The sequence below is a fragment of the Crinia signifera genome, chromosome 5, assembly GCF_055691185.1.
Source record: "Crinia signifera chromosome 5, ASM5569118v1, whole genome shotgun sequence".
NCBI lineage: Eukaryota > Metazoa > Chordata > Amphibia > Anura > Myobatrachidae > Crinia > Crinia signifera.
In genome coordinates, this window is record NC_139221.1 from 102,666,165 (window position 1) to 102,679,757 (window position 13,593).

A 13,593-nucleotide genomic window follows, 5' to 3' on the forward strand; every position below is an offset into this window, starting at 1 on the left:
TCACACTTAACCCATTTATTGACATTTGCTTAATTGATTTACTGCTAACCCATTTACATCCAATTCCTTCTCTGTCTGACTACATTCATTTCTCATATCATTTCTCAGCCCTAGCATCTGCCCTAAAATCATCATTTAACTCTATCACTGCCTGATGGTCCTTGAGAATCACCACCTGTCTTCTCTCCCCTCTTCTCTCCATCCTTTCTCACCACTTAAGCCAGTTACTCTTACAGTTCGTTCTCCCTAACAGACTGCACTGCCTCTTTCTGCTTAATCAGAGAAATGCACTTTATTCAGTTCCCAACCTCAAATGAACAAGAAGGCATCTAAATAATAAGAGTATTATTACACCGTGGGTAAGTTAGATGACCTTTGTTGAATGCCCTTATGCAGCAGGCAGAATACATTAATGTGCATGTGTCTGTGTTTTGCAACAAGTAGGGAGCTCTGGGCTCGGAGTCTGTGCCATGCGCATGAAACATCAGCTGCTGGGAGAACACGAGGAAAGAGTGAGAGAGTCCAGGCAGATATAGGCAGTCACACACAGCAGAGGAAGCACAGATCTCAGCACTCTCCTCTGAGTCCTCATCACTTCTGCTGAGGTCTCCTCATTCACTTCCCCACCTGTTAGATCTACACTGCTGGATAGCCGGGACTTCATCCAGGAAAATCAATATTTTAAGACATTTGGAGAAGTGGTGAAAGCAGAAGAGTTTAGTGAAGCAGCATCCAGTTGCATTTGTGTGCTTGAAGAGTTCATTGGTCAGCGCAGATCCAAAGCAAGCATTAGATATGGATCAGATTACAGAACTCAGGAATAAGAGTGAAGGACTCGCCCTGGAATTGAATGGATCTGCTGAGCAACCATCTGTGAGACCACTTTTAGGAATTGGCATTGACAATGTCATCATCCTGGTGGTGTTTGGCATTATATTCGCACTGGGGGTCTTGGGCAACTCATTGGTCATCACAGTGCTAGCAAGAAACAAACCTGGGAAGCCCCGCAGCACCACTAACATCTTCATATTGAATCTGAGCATAGCTGACCTTGCCTACCTGCTGTTCTGCATCCCTTTCCAGTCCACTGTCTATGTCCTGCCAACATGGGTCCTCGGAGCCTTTATCTGCAAGTTCATCCATTACTTCTTCACTCTGTCCATGCTGGTCAGCATCTTTACCCTGTCTGCTATGTCAGTTGATCGGTATGTGGCTATAGTGCACTCCAGAAGGTCCTCTTCTATTCGTGTATCAAGGAATGCCCTGCTTGGAGTAATCCTTATCTGGATCCTGTCCATTGCCATGGCTTGTCCTGTTGCCTATAACCAGCGCTTGATTCACAGGAGCAACAATGAGACTTTCTGTTGGGAGTATTGGCCAAATCTGAAGCACAAGAGGATCTACCTTGTGTGCACCTTTGTGTTTGGGTACCTGCTGCCTCTGCTTCTCATTTCTTTCTGCTATGCCAAGGTAAGTCCAAAGAAGTATTTTTGTACATTTTACCTCTTGCATGTGTTTTGCTGGGTGTGAGAGAGAGAGAGAGAGAGAGATCAGATAAGGCTGTGTGACTAGAGCAACATATGTACTGTACTGTACTATTTTCTAAGTAAGTGTACTAAGTTATAATAGTACTGTAGTTAATATATATATATATATATATATATATATATATATATATATACACATATACACACACATTAGCTCCTACTACCAGCGATTATATTGTACAGCACAGTATTGAATACTTTTTAAATTTGCTTTGGTTTTGTTACTGTAACTAATACTTGTTAGTAGGGTTTGTGTTGTCATCCTAATAAGTGTTAATATGTATCTTGCTTTTCATGATTTGTGTTTATCATATTACTTTTATGTAGTCAGAATAAAATATAAATTATTTTACACCAGTATCATCATAAATGTCATGAAGAGTGTGACTTATGTTTAATGCAGTATCGATTGGTGGACAGTGTATCAGTCGACCACTATTGGTCGACATTCAATAGGTAGACCACTATTGGTCGACAGGAAACAGGTTGGTGCGGCCCCTAAACCATGGTGAGCGTAGAGAACCATGCCAGAGTACGTGGTACACTAATACGGTGTCCGTGTCAACATATGTCAACATAGACACAAAAACTTAAAATACTCATGTCAACCTTTGCCTGCGTCAACCATTTACACATCAACCTTTTACTTGTTGAGTTTTTTTATTTTTTTAATTTGAGTCTACCTATATTGACATGGACACTGTATTAGTTCACGGCATCCCCTCACATGGCTCACTGCCATATTTACACAGTTTAATTATTATGTTCTTCCTCTATTCCCTACTGGGAATGTAAGGTAAGCATATGTCGGTTAAAAAAAAATAATAATGAAATACTTGCGTCAACCTTTTTTTTGTGTCGATCATTGACATGTTGTCATTTTCCTTGAGTTGTCTTTTTGCAAACGTCGACCTAGACCATGTCAACCTTTTTCATGTGCCGACCTATTGACTGTCGACCAACAGTAGTCAACATTTTGACCGTCGACCTTATAATTCACACCCATTTAATGCATTCATTTTGTTTATTGCAAATTCTAAACTTCATCTGGACAAAGTATAAGTATAGCTGAACTATATGTTTTATTTATCGTAACACAGCTTGTTATTGGCTGGAAAGCAAATCATAAAAGAGAGAGAGAGAGAGAGAGAGAGAGAGAGAGAGAGAGAGAGAGGAGTGGATGTGGTTTAGATGTTAAGTGATAGCAAATATAAACTATAAGGTATCCAGGAAAGTGGTGGGTGATTAAACTTTATGAGTGATGGGATGGAAGAGGTTTAACATTTTGCTGGCAGATAGCAAGGATGATTTTCTGTGTTTTCTAGATAGATAGATAGATAGATAGATAGATAGATAGATAGATAGATAGATAGATAGATAGATAGATAGATAGATATGTGTTCAGCTATAGAATAAAAGTGCTTATATATTTTTTAATTGGGTTACAAAGAAATTGTTAGGAAAGGATAGTGAGTGTGTGTGTGTGTGTGTGTAAAAGGATTCATTTATTTGATTCTGCCCTACGTTATAGTTTGCTTAGTGTAGGGCACAGGTGTGGTATAGGGTTCTGACAGTCGGGATCCCGACAGTCATTAGCCCGACTGGCCGGACTCAGACAGCATGGCGAGTGCAACAAAGCCCCTTGCGGGCACGTTGGCTCGCTAGCCTCACCACCTATTCTATTCTCCCTTTATGCTAGTGCAGATGGTAGAACTTATCCAGTCTATACTGCTGATGTGTGTGTGCATGTGTGTGTGTTTCAGTGGTTCCCAAACATTTCTGAATCACGGCGCCCTTCAGTATCAGATTTTTTCAAGACACCACTAGGTCAAAAGTTCCTTATTGAGAAATTCAGAAAATAATATTAAATTAAGTGTCACCCTTCAGTTCAGTTATGTGGTGAGGGACAGGATTTGTTTCTGTTTATCCACATACTGTACAGTAGTTTATTTTTGGAAACCTCAAGCACTGGTTTTGCATATTGCTATGACCATACATAGTTTCAGTAAGTCCTGGACCACCAAGTCGGGGCTCCCAATATGGGAACCTCAGGCATATTGCATATTTACAGATGGGTCCTTATAGATCTTTGGTGCGTATAGCAGTGTTTCGCTACGCATTGTGGAATGCTTCACTCATTCACCGGCTCCCTGTTCAATGTATTGGGATAGCAGGTGAGTGTGTATGAATGCTTCAATATCATAACACAGAGTATATACATTGTGGCAACAATGCATGTGGACACATACTGTACTGTATGTACTATTTCTGCTAATCACATCTAGCAGACCTTTTGCCTATAAGACATATACAGCTCTGTATGTGCAGCTCATAAAATTGTGATTATGTGACGCCAACCACTCGAACAAGTCATCAATTAATTTATCTTTTTTTTAGTGCTACAATAAATAAGCCCTGGCCAGTAATCAAACTTGTCAACACAGAAAGACATTTCCCAGGAGCGTTTTGCTACTAGCATGTATGTCTATGCACTTGACTTGAAGTAGACTCTTGGCACACATAGACAAACTAGTAAGCCCGCTCCAAGCAAATGCTTTGAAAGCTTGTATGCTACCTTGTGATTGCCTCTGTGTCTGTGCATGTGTGAGAGAGAAAGTGATGTAGTTTCACTTGCTGCTAGCAGATGGCAGTGTTTCGGAGACACACAAACGCACACTAGACACATGTAGATGATAAATCTATCATCACCACATCTAATAATATATGTACATTATCCACTTTTTACCTGGTTTTGGGAGATCTAGTGACACCTCATGCATAATATCTATTCCCCTATGGCCAGAAGCTCAGTACAAAAACTATTATTTTACTTTTTTTATTTAAAAAAATGGTTTTCTCAGTGACAAGGCAATCAATATGTCAAAGTGGATATACTGTACTGTATATTACAAAGTAATCGGTACTTGTTTCCTAGCACGGCGCCCGTCGGGGTTGATCGCATGCCTTAAGTTAAGGTACTTAAGGCATGCGATCGATGCGATGGACGCGATTTTCTGTCAATTACCAGCTTTAATTGCTGGTAAAGAGAAAATCGCGTTGATCGCGTCCATCGCGGGCCATTATAATGGGCCGCGATGCGGTTGACGCGATCAACGCGATTTTCCCATAGAGAACAATGTTAAATGAGTTTTAAAGTTAAAATTGCGTTGATCGCGTCGGTCACATGCCATTATAATGGCATGCGATGCGATCGACGCGATCAATGCGATTTTACATAGGGAACAATGGGAAAAGGCCCAATATGGCCAATTTCTCATTGTATATGCCCCCTCATGGGTATTAAGTATGGTTAATGCCCCCTCCATTGTTAACGCCACCCCACTATTGACGCCAACCCGAAGCGTGGTGAGCGCAGCTATATAAAATCTCGCTTGCCACACTATATAAAATCAATAGTGGGGGTATGAAAAGGTGGGGGTATGAAAAGGTCGTAGGACGCGTACCGCCGCCCCTCGCGGGCTCGCTGCGCTCGCCATGCTTCGGGTTGACGTCAATAGTGGAGTGGTGTTAACAATGGAGGGCCATTTCACCCATCGGGGGGGGGGGTTGCTATGAAAATGGGGGTTTTTGGGGCTTTTTACATTGAAATCAATGTAAAATTGGGTCTCAGGGACCATTTTACATTGATTCCAATGTAAAAATTGAGTCGATCGCGTCGATCGCATGCGATTTGGTTGGCATGCGATGCGATCAGCGCGATTTTTGCGGCCGCGATCAATACAATTAAAATCGGTGGCGCCATGCTAGCTAACAAGTACCAAGTAATCCTCTATTAATATTACAAATGTTATATCTTGTCCCTGACTCCCATCGCTCATTTTGACTATTTGTATGATAAAAATAGTAAATGTAGAACGCAAAAGGTATATGGTCACTAGGTCGACCACTGAAGGTTGACATGCATGAAGGTCGACATGACTAAAGGTCGGCATGACTGAAGGTTGACATGGGTAAGGTCGACAGGTCATTAGGTCGACACAAGCATAATGTCGACATGGGGAAGGTCGACAGTCAAAAGTTCGACATGGGGTTTTCCCGTTTTTTGGGCTGCTGAATTTCTGACGATGATACAGATATTTGGACTGTGTTAGTTGATCCGCTGGAGTAGACCATCAGCAAAATCCAGGTAACCTAACAGAGATGTGGCTAACAGTATGTTGGAAGTGGATTGATATTATTATTATTATAATTTTATTTATAAGGCGCCACAAGTGTTTCGCAGCGCCGTACAAAGGAACAATACAGGGAGACAAAACTTGGCATAACATTGAATAAATAACAAAAATACAGTACAAATAAAGAGCACCACAGTTCAATACACATTACAGCTTAAATGTAAGTAGTGAGGACCCAATCAACATACAACTATTCTCTGGATGCCGCCAGAGAAAAGCAATGCACCTGGATGTCTGCCCGTGAAAGAGTCCTCACTAGAATGCGGTGTTCGATGAATGGAGTCCAACGTCACAAGTAGTTTATAATGTAATTGAGCACATCAGAGGGTGATGGATGGGTGCCAAATGCTGCGATAGAGCCGCCTGCCGGACATGTTTCGCTGCTCTATTGCAGCTTTTTCAAGACTGCGATGATGCGATTCCATTAGAATTGTGCCATTTTCACCCCACCCCCTCGATAGATCCGTAAGTCACAGTATTTTTGGTGCAATGGGGCAGGGCTTAGTAATATCATGCCTGCTCTCTTCTACACCTACAACATGCTGGTGCTAGAGTGTCTGCAAAGTGGTGAAATAGTTGGACTAAATTTTAATCCATATGTTAGGTCCCAACATTTCAGAGATCATAGGCCCCGTCTTCAGGATACAATGCACATATGTGTATATCCCATGAATAGGGAACAGGTGGCATACACACCCAAAGAATGAGGCTAATTAGATCTGGATCTAATTAGCCTCTTTCTTTGGGTGTGTGTACTTGATATTACCTTTTTAAAAGTGCTTTGATTGTTAGGGTGTAATTTCGTGATGAAAGGGGCTGTACCCCTGAAATGTAGAAATAAAGAAGACTCTGACTGCCCCTGGTTCCCTATTCATGGGATATGTCTGCTATGTTACTATTGTGGATGGCAACAGAATATTAACCAGCTAGGATACTATTACAAGTGCCGAATTTGTTCTAATACATATATATATATATGTCACATTGTAAATGTTCACTGATTATGTCCTGAAGACGGGCTAGGCCCGAAACGCCGTAGGCATCAGTAAACTCACTTGTTATTGAAAAAGACCTGGAGTGACATCGTCTTTCTCACGCTATATATATATATATATATATATATATATATATATATATATATATATATAAGACAATGGAACCCAACCGCGCCTCACAAAGGGAAGGCAGCACCTCTGAGGGGCCCCCTGTTAGACAGGACCCAAAGGTTTTAGAGATGAAGAAAAGGAGGTTTCAGGGTGCGCCAATTTCATTTACATATACATATACAACAAATATGTTGATCAACAATATAGAAGTCCAGATGGTATTTGTAAAAAGATTTATTCGGGAATCTTCCAAAATGATGACAAAGGCCTTTGTCATCATTCTGGAAGATTCCCGAATAAATCTTTTTACAAATACCATCTGGACTTCTATATTGTTGATCAACAGATTTGTTGTATATGTATATGTACACTTGGAGTATTACAGTCTACGTTTCGGAGCTCTTTTAATTACACTCCGTCATCAGGACATACAAAAAATGAATAAAAAACCAACATATTTATACATACCAAGAACACCGTGCACGAGGACGCCCGGAACCCATGATGCCGGATGTTGCAGGGAAGGACGTCCTTCCCTGCAACATCCGGCATCATGGGTTCCGGGCGTCCTCGTGCACGGTGTTCTTGGTATGTATAAATATGTTGGTGTTTTATTCATTTTTTGTATGTCCTGATGACGGAGTGTAATTAAAAGAGCTCCGAAACGTAGACTGTAATACTCCAATTGTGAGCGTCTTTATTTAAGTGAGTGCCGCCCTACAAACGCTGTGTGTTTGGAATCCTGCCGGAGACCAAGGGAAGGCAACGCTGCAGCTGCTACTGACGAGGAGTGCTGGCCTGTACTGGTGAATATATATATATATATATATATATATATACCACCCTCCAGAAAAATGATATGTTTGCCTCTGAAAGTAACAGGGCAAAGCTTGCTAAATGTACAGGTGACCTAGGAGGCATTTAAGTGCCAATGGCATATGGTAAGCACAGCTGTAGAATGGAAAAACAGGCTAAGGAGGCTAATAATGAGGCTCTATAAATGTATGAAACAACAAAGCATTATCAATTTAGCCCAAAGGAAAGTTTAAATAATTGGAATCTTGCAGTCTGATGCAGCTGTTGCTCTGCCACCATAATCTTCTTTAGCAGCATTAGTCCGGTGTGTATTATATAAATTGGGGATCACCGAGATTTCATTAAGTTAGATTCAAGTTCCACTGATATCACTTTATAATCTAACACTGTTCATTATTCTAAAAATAATAACTAGGAGCTTTCTTATACAGTTATCATTAACCCTTTGAGTGCCATGTGAATTTGTCAAAATAGGGTTAAAAATTGACAATGTCCTATATTACAGGTCATTATGACGAATACAAAAGTTTTATACATCATAATGGCCTGTAATGTTTACCTTATATAGGAAACATGATTTTTTTTTTTACACAACATATTTTATTTGAAAATGTAAAAAATGGCTGACGTAGTCCTTTGCTTGGACTGTACCACTTGCAAGCTCGAGGGGGAAGTGCGTCACATATAACAAATGTGAGCGATGCTTTTTAGTGGATATTTTGCGCATCTCTCAGAGAGATGTTGGCACCCAAAGGGATAATTACCATAACCATCAGCTCTTTAAATAAGCGAAATGATCCACAGAAAACAACCAAATTACTATATATTTTCAAAGATTCAAAGACTGTACTACATCATAAGTAAACAATATATTATAATCCCTATTATTAAAAAAAGTATTTCCTGTCCAGTGTGACACATTTGTAACCTTTAAAATATTTTATAATTATTTATAAATATATATTTTTTGTATTATTTTTCACAAAGTAACACCACTTTTTGTACCTTTTCTATAGATTTGTTTAATAAGTTTTTCAGATTCCTATTAGTTCTTTAAACAAAGAAGAAAATCCTTTTTTAAGATGTAGCATAACTAATAACTCAAATCTGGGACAGGGATGCATGCGTGCACAGACAATTGGTTAACACATACAGAAATATAAAAGGGAATAGCCTGAGACTAGAGTGATAATTCATTTCTCTGAAGATCATTCATAAATATAAAGAAGAAGAAAAAGCAAATAACACTGGCTGAATAAAACCTAATAGATAGAAGACATACAATACATCAAAAAGGAACAAGACAGTGATTCATGAAAAAATCCACTAGCTCACAGACAAAAAAAAAAAAAAAGATCTATCTATCTGCAGATGGAGACCCTCTCTTTCATTGCTGGCACTCGCCAGAACGTCCAAGCTGGCGAGCGCTGGTGGAGAGGGACTGCATCAGACTGGGACACGCGTGCGTCCAGGACCGGTGCTAGGGTGTTTTGCACCTACCTGCAAACTCTAAATTTGCGCCTTCCCATATCTTCTAAAAGAGCGCACGCTAGAGGCATGCGCCACAAAAAAAGGAGTTGTGTTCTCACAAGGAATGTGTTCTCAAATTACACCACACAGTAGCACAATCTTATTCACATTACACCGCATGAAGTGCCACTGATTCAAATTATATCACACATCAGTTTCCCTTATTCTCATTACGAAACACAGTAGAGTCCATTATTTATGTTACGTCAGACATTTGTAACCTTCATACACACTATGCCGCACAGTAGTGCCCCTTATGTAAAATGCTAATAGTAGTAGTGCCTTTTACACATAGGGGGACATTTACCAATTTGGAAAACCTAAAAATTCGTATTCGTATTTGACTTACAACCGAATATGAATGAGTACGAATGGTAGTGTTCATAAAAAAGTCGTGTTCCGGGGTTTTAGTTACTATAAAGTCGTATGTTAAAAATTCGTATTTTTCGATGTTGTAGCCATTCGTATTTTGGTTTACACATGTTTTCGTATTGTCGTAGAGTCGTAGGTAAAATAAGAATGGCGTAGAGAAGTTTGTTTGAAAACAACGATATTTTCATGAAATTAAATACGAATTTTGGTATTTCAAACCACATGCCTCACTACGAAAATGAAACTACAATCGTGATTGGTGTATTTGTTTTACACTTGGGAGGGCTCTCACAGTCATATATAAGTCGTGGAGGCGCCAAAACTTGTTGTGGGTGTAGTTTGGAGTGTGTAGGAGAGAGGTGCAGTGGAGACTTGTTTGGTATTGAGAGGCAGCACTACAAGCTTGTAAAATTAGACATACATACAGCAATGTTTCGATGCGTGTGCATTATCTTCAGGCTATATCTATATATATACACATGCAGGTATGGGGACTCATACATCTCCTGAGCTGATCAAAGCCATGCCACTACAGGGTTTAGTGCAACACATTTATATTGTTCATTAAATTAGTGAAGCAACAAACCCTGCAGTGCCATGTCTTTGATCAACGTAGCTGATGTATGAGTCCCCATAACTACTGGTTACAGCTGACTTTACAACAGTAACAGGTGTATTTGATCAGCTGTGCGTAGTGGTGCCTCGCTGACACCTGTCTTAGGGCCAGATGTACTAAGCTTAAAAACTGATAAAATGGAGAGTGATAAACAACCAACCAATCAGCTATTGTCTGAAAATTATCAAACACAGCCGCTGACATGGAAGGTAGGAGCTGATTGGCTGGTTGTTTTTCACTCTACATTCTTTCAGTTTTGAAGCTTAGTACATCTGGTCCTTAGAGATATATATATATATATATATAGAGAGAGAGAGAGAGAGAGAGAGAGAGAGAGACACTGAGAGAGAGACAGAGACAGTTTATAATGTACACACAAATTGCCAGCAAGATAAACACACATGTGTAATCAATTCCCTATGTATCGCATTCAGCCGTTTATACAGTATTATACACTTACCCAGTAGCCAGCCCTCTGCCATTGATCCGGCTTCAAACTCATCAAAGAGGACTGACTGGCCGAGGATATAGGAGTCATGACATGAGCCAGGGTAACCTGCAAACACACTCATGATCTTAAGATTTGCATCACAGACCACCTGCACGTTGGTACTTGTGCTTCCATGTCGGTTATAATAGGAACGGGCAGTATCCCGAGGTGGTCTCAGCGGAATGTGTGTGCAGTCAATAGCACCAAGCACATTTGGCATGCATGCAATGCGATGGAATGCTACCCTAACATCATGCCACTCTGTCTCCTGGCTTGGGAAGCAGATTGAGGCATCTATATGTGGCAGAAAAGCTTCAAGCACCTGGGTCAGGTACCTGGACAGTGTGGGCTGAGATATGCCAATGCCTTGGCCAGTGACATGTTGAAAACTGCCAGACGCCAGATAGTACAACACAGCCAGCAGTTTGTGCAGGCCTGAGACAGCGCATGAGCGTCCTGTCACAGGATCTAGCTCCAGTCTAATGAGGCCATACAGACGGAGAATGTTGGTACGATTAAGCCGGAACATCTGTATAACCACATCATCCGGCAATGCGTCTAAACATAAACGCGGCCTAAATAAACGAGGCCGACGCAGCCTCTGTGATACCCGCTGGACCTGCTGGTCATGCTCAGTTTCATGATGCCGACGTCTTCTTCCTTGGCACAGCCAAGACATCAGCTGTCTCAAAGCCCACACTGAAGCACCCTGATATAGCATATAGTCTGCCATGCTAGAAGTCAGGAAGTGTTTGTAGGTGGATATTTGCCTTTTATAAGGCACACATTTGTGATTACAAAGGTCTGTGATGTGTTGTTAAAATGAAAACACATGTGTTCCATTGAAGCAGGTGAAATACACTTCAAAATACACCTTGTCAAGGAGGGTGTATTTTATTTCACGATTTTTTTTACGAATCGTAGTTGTTTACGATTCCTATTTTACAACTTCACGAATACGAATTTTTAGTACATGATGAAAAGACGGCTAGCCAATGCAAAAATCATTCGTATTCTATCAATGGTGTAGACTTTTCGTACACATGCGTAGTCGTATTTTTATATCCGAATACGACCTCTATATGACAAGTTTACGCCAAGACACATTTCACGAATATACGATTTTTTCACTTGTTAAATTAACATTTCACGAATACGACAGAAATTCACGCCAATTTGCCTACGAATACGACTTTTTACAATTTTAAAATACGAATCCATTTTGGTAAAAAATAGGTGTATTTGTATCCAGAAATACACTCATTTTTGACATTTAGGGGGACAAAATGGATTACCAAAATGGATTCGTAGAAAAAAGGTGTATTCGTAGGGAGAAATACACCTTTTTTTTACGAATTTGTATTTTCGGGATTTACAATCCCAAAAATACAACAATTCGTATTCCTAAAGATGGAACATTTGTATTTGTATTTACAAATACGAATGTCTACACCATCGATAGAATACGACAGAAATCACCATTCAAAAGAATGGTGGTTCCTGATGTACTAAGCAGCCGTACTGATAATACAGCTGCTAAGTGGTGTAAAACACCCACGAAAATACGACAGAAAAATAGAACACCATTTTCCTGTCGTATTTGCTTTAAGCCTGCACGGATCAGTCAGATCCGTGCAGGCTGCGGTGTAAAAATAAATAAAAATAAAAAAATAAATAAAAAAACGGCGTGGGGTCCCCCCCACAGCCGAAACCAGCACCAGGCTGACGGAGCCTGGAGCCGGTAATTAAAAATCAGGGAACCCGACAAATAGGGGTTCCCCGATTTTTAACAACCAGCCCCAGGCTCCTGCTCTGGGGCTGGTTCCCAAAATACGGGGGACAAAATGACTAGGGGTCCCCCGTATTTTAAGAACCAGCCCCAGGCAAAACCAGCCAGCAGGGTAATGCCACAGCCGGGGGGAGACTTTTTATACAAGTCCCCCCGGCCAAAGCATTCATCCCTACCGACCAGTCAGCCTGGCCAGGGGCCCTGGGGGAGTGGGGACCCCCCCAATGAAGGGGTCCCCCCCTCCAGGACTTACCTGACCAGGCTGAAGCCTGGTACTGTCCCCGATGCCCCTGGGCGGTGGGCATCGGGCTGATTATGGTGTAAAAAAAAAGGATAAAACTATTGTTTTTTACTGTGGCACTACAAGTGCCAGCAAGCTGGGACTTGGAGAACCACAAGTCCCAGCCTGCTGGGCATTAAAGGGCCCGCTGGCACTTGTAGTTCCACAGTTAAAAAAATAGTACACAAAGCACACTGACACACATTTTAAATAAAAGTTTAATACACACATCACAAACACACTGATACTTACCTATCTTGATCCCGTCGGTAGGTCGCTGGCTCTGGTGTCGGCGGCTCCGGTGTCGGCGGCTCCAGTGTCGGCGGCTCCAGTGTCGGCGGCTCCGGGTCGGCGGCTCCGGCGTCCTGTCTGAAGAAAATCCATGTTGGACCTGTGGAAGTAAATCCTACTCACCAGGTCCTCCATGGATGGTCTTCTGTCTTCTCTCTTCTTTTCCAGGACTTATTTCTTTATCTTCTGTCTTCTGTCTTCTGTCTGGACTAAGAATGAATTCTAGCCAATCAGGAGCCGCCTAGTGGCCAATCAGGAGCCAGTAAAGTCGGCTCCTGATTGGCTAGAATTCATTCTTAGTCCAGACGTCGAGGAGGTAACATCTCTCCAGTTCTGAAAGTCCCGGAGCCCGGCAGCGTAAAGAAAGAAGAAGACAGAAGACAGAAGATAAAGAAATAAGTCCTGGAAAAGAAGAGAGAAGACAGAAGACCATCCATGGAGGACCTGGTGAGTAGGATTTACAACCACAGGTCCAACATGGATTTTCTTCAGACAGGACGCCGGAGCAGCCGATGTTGTGCGTCTGCGCATGCGCAGGCGCGTGGTGCGTGCACCCACGG

The 13,593-nt window shown here is 41.4% G+C and overlaps 1 protein-coding gene across 2 annotated transcripts in view; it reads left to right on the forward strand.

Annotated features, from left to right (window-relative positions):
- Window positions 1-238: 238 nt before the first annotated feature.
- Window positions 239-13,593, forward strand: part of GALR1 (galanin receptor 1) — a 199,430-nt gene continuing 186,075 nt past the window's right edge. Inside the window, exons 1-2 of one of the 2 annotated variants that reach the window (XM_083187764.1) lie at window positions 239-359; window positions 445-1,470. In XM_083187764.1, the coding sequence (XP_083043890.1) occupies window positions 796-1,470 (675 nt within the window). In that variant the 5' untranslated portion in view covers window positions 239-359; window positions 445-795. Of the gene's footprint in view, window positions 360-441; window positions 1,471-13,593 lie in introns of both variants that reach the window. The other variant, XM_083187765.1, reaches the window with a different exon arrangement.